The sequence below is a fragment of the Pundamilia nyererei genome, unplaced genomic scaffold (genome assembly GCF_000239375.1).
Source record: "Pundamilia nyererei isolate P.nyererei 1_Seehausen unplaced genomic scaffold, PunNye1.0 scaffold00039, whole genome shotgun sequence".
Lineage (NCBI taxonomy): Eukaryota > Metazoa > Chordata > Actinopteri > Cichliformes > Cichlidae > Pundamilia > Pundamilia nyererei.
This window is the reverse complement of record NW_005187440.1, coordinates 706682-708683: the sequence shown is the minus strand read 5'-3', so window position 1 is coordinate 708683 and position 2002 is coordinate 706682. Positions and strand designations below refer to the sequence as shown.

At 41.0% G+C, this 2002-nt stretch overlaps 1 protein-coding gene across 2 annotated transcripts in view; it reads left to right on the top strand.

The window, feature by feature from the left end:
- The window catches only part of celsr3 (cadherin, EGF LAG seven-pass G-type receptor 3), a 109417-nt gene that overhangs the window by 59898 nt on the left and 47517 nt on the right, over nt 1-2002 (top strand). For both annotated transcript variants that reach the window (XM_013910265.1, XM_013910264.1), the window contains 2 exons: nt 1478-1588; nt 1740-1908. In XM_013910265.1, coding sequence (XP_013765719.1) covers nt 1478-1588; nt 1740-1908 — 280 coding nt within the window. The remainder of the gene's footprint in view (nt 1-1477; nt 1589-1739; nt 1909-2002) is intronic.

The following is a 2002-nucleotide window of genomic DNA, read 5'->3' as shown; positions in this document are numbered from 1 at the left end:
ATAGCAGCTAAAAGGAAATGGCAAGGTTTTGGCGTGCTTGGTCAACAGGTGCTTAATAAAGTACTCTTGCAGTCTGCGTTTTTGAAAGCAATGTTCTGCAGGGTTACATTTTTAGCTGAGATTCTAATATCGGAGTTTATTTTTCTTAATTTACCTTACATATGAGCCATGGGTATAATTCGCACGACATGAAAAAAGTCTTTGGAACATACAAAAACGTATTTCACACACGTCTTAAGGTATATTCATAGTACATTTCAAGTATATTTCATCAAAAGTAAACCTTGTTATCTTCCTATCTTTTTATTTCTTACTGCATTATTACTTCTCCCTCCTTCCGTTCTTTGCCTAACAATCCTTGACAGTGTTATACAACATCCTGCCTTTTTAAAACAAATACAAAGCCTATCTCAAAGAAACACACACACATACGCACATACATATAAATGTTTAGAACATATACAGGTTTTTCTAAAATCCTGCAGAGCGTCAGACTCCCCAAGATGTGGGCTTCTAATCCTCGTTTCACTAATCTCCGGTGGATTATTATGTCAGATTGTACTGTGCGATGTTTGTTTCCGTGCATGCGCTAGTATGATGTATGCGCCTGTACATATGTGGCAGTGACATGAACGCAGAGAAGCACGTGCACAACCACCGTCCGTATTATAATCATCTTTGGCTCGGTTTAAGCAAACACAAACAGCCTTTGTCGTGTTTTTATGTCGTGCTATTCCCTAAATCGTCTGCCAGCACGTTATGTCTTTCATCTGTTCATTGTAGTTCACCAGGCTATTCTCCAAAGTGCATCAAGTAGCACACTGAGCAAATGGTGCAGAAAAACATTTCAAATACAAAATTATTAAACAATTAAACGGCAGTTGCCTTTGAAAGGGATTTTGGCACATGTGCCGCTGTTATCAGACATATCTCAGCTTCCATTTTAGCATCTTCTACTGCTGCTGAAACGGTGATGAATGCGGCTCATTGATTTTGCTTTCATGATCCTCGCAAGCCAAGTTGCCTGTCAACATTTCTTCACAATTCTGCTGGAGTTATCACTTGAGCATTGACCTTCTCTGCAGTGATTGCATATTATGGTTTTCTTCTGTTTAATGAAGCCAATCATTCAGTCGAATTCTTTTCACGCTCCTCTCCACCTCCCCTTCTATTTGACTGACACAAGCCTCATAATAACCTGGCGCTGCTCGCTGATATATCGGTAAATAACAATATAGCGGTTTCTGGAAATCAATAATCCTTCCAGGGAAAAAAATCGTATCTTTTTCAGTTCATTTTGATGTAAACTCATAACAGAAACATCTTTTTAATTACGTTTTTACTGATGGTCACTAGCTTGTAACTATTTTTTTTTTTACCCTTCATTGCTGAGTGTGTTTGCTGCTATTAATAATCATATTCTTTTTCTTTCCTGTCTCCATCTGTTCCCCCACCTCTTTCCTTCTTTCCCCATTAGGGAACAGTGATAGTGGGAAATGAGATTCATGGTTTGAAGGTGAAACATCTGCATGTTGGAGGAGTGCTGGGATCTGGGGAGGTTCAGAACGGGATAAGAGGATGCATACAGGTAAAGGATGGAGTTTTTAACTCATACAGTGAAGATAAAAAATAAAAGTAAAAAATAACTCTGGGATAGGCCGGTGAATACGCTAATACAGCTGCTATTGTTTTTGTGTGTTGTGTTGAGGTAACGTGACCCTCACTTTCTCTTCCTACAGGGCGTTCGATTGGGCGTGAGACCGGACGCCCCCGCTCTGCCCCGCCCCTCTAGAGCTGTCAAAGTGGAAACTGGCTGCAGTGTCGGTAATCCCTGCCTCTCGTCTCCCTGTCCAGCTCATAGCCGTTGTTCCGACCAATGGGAGAGGCACACCTGTCTATGTGAACCCGGTGAGTGAAGCAGATGGTGTGGGCTTTGCAGTTGAGCTTGAAGCGAAGTATAGAGATGTCTATTTACAGATGTAAACTAACATGCAGTATGCTG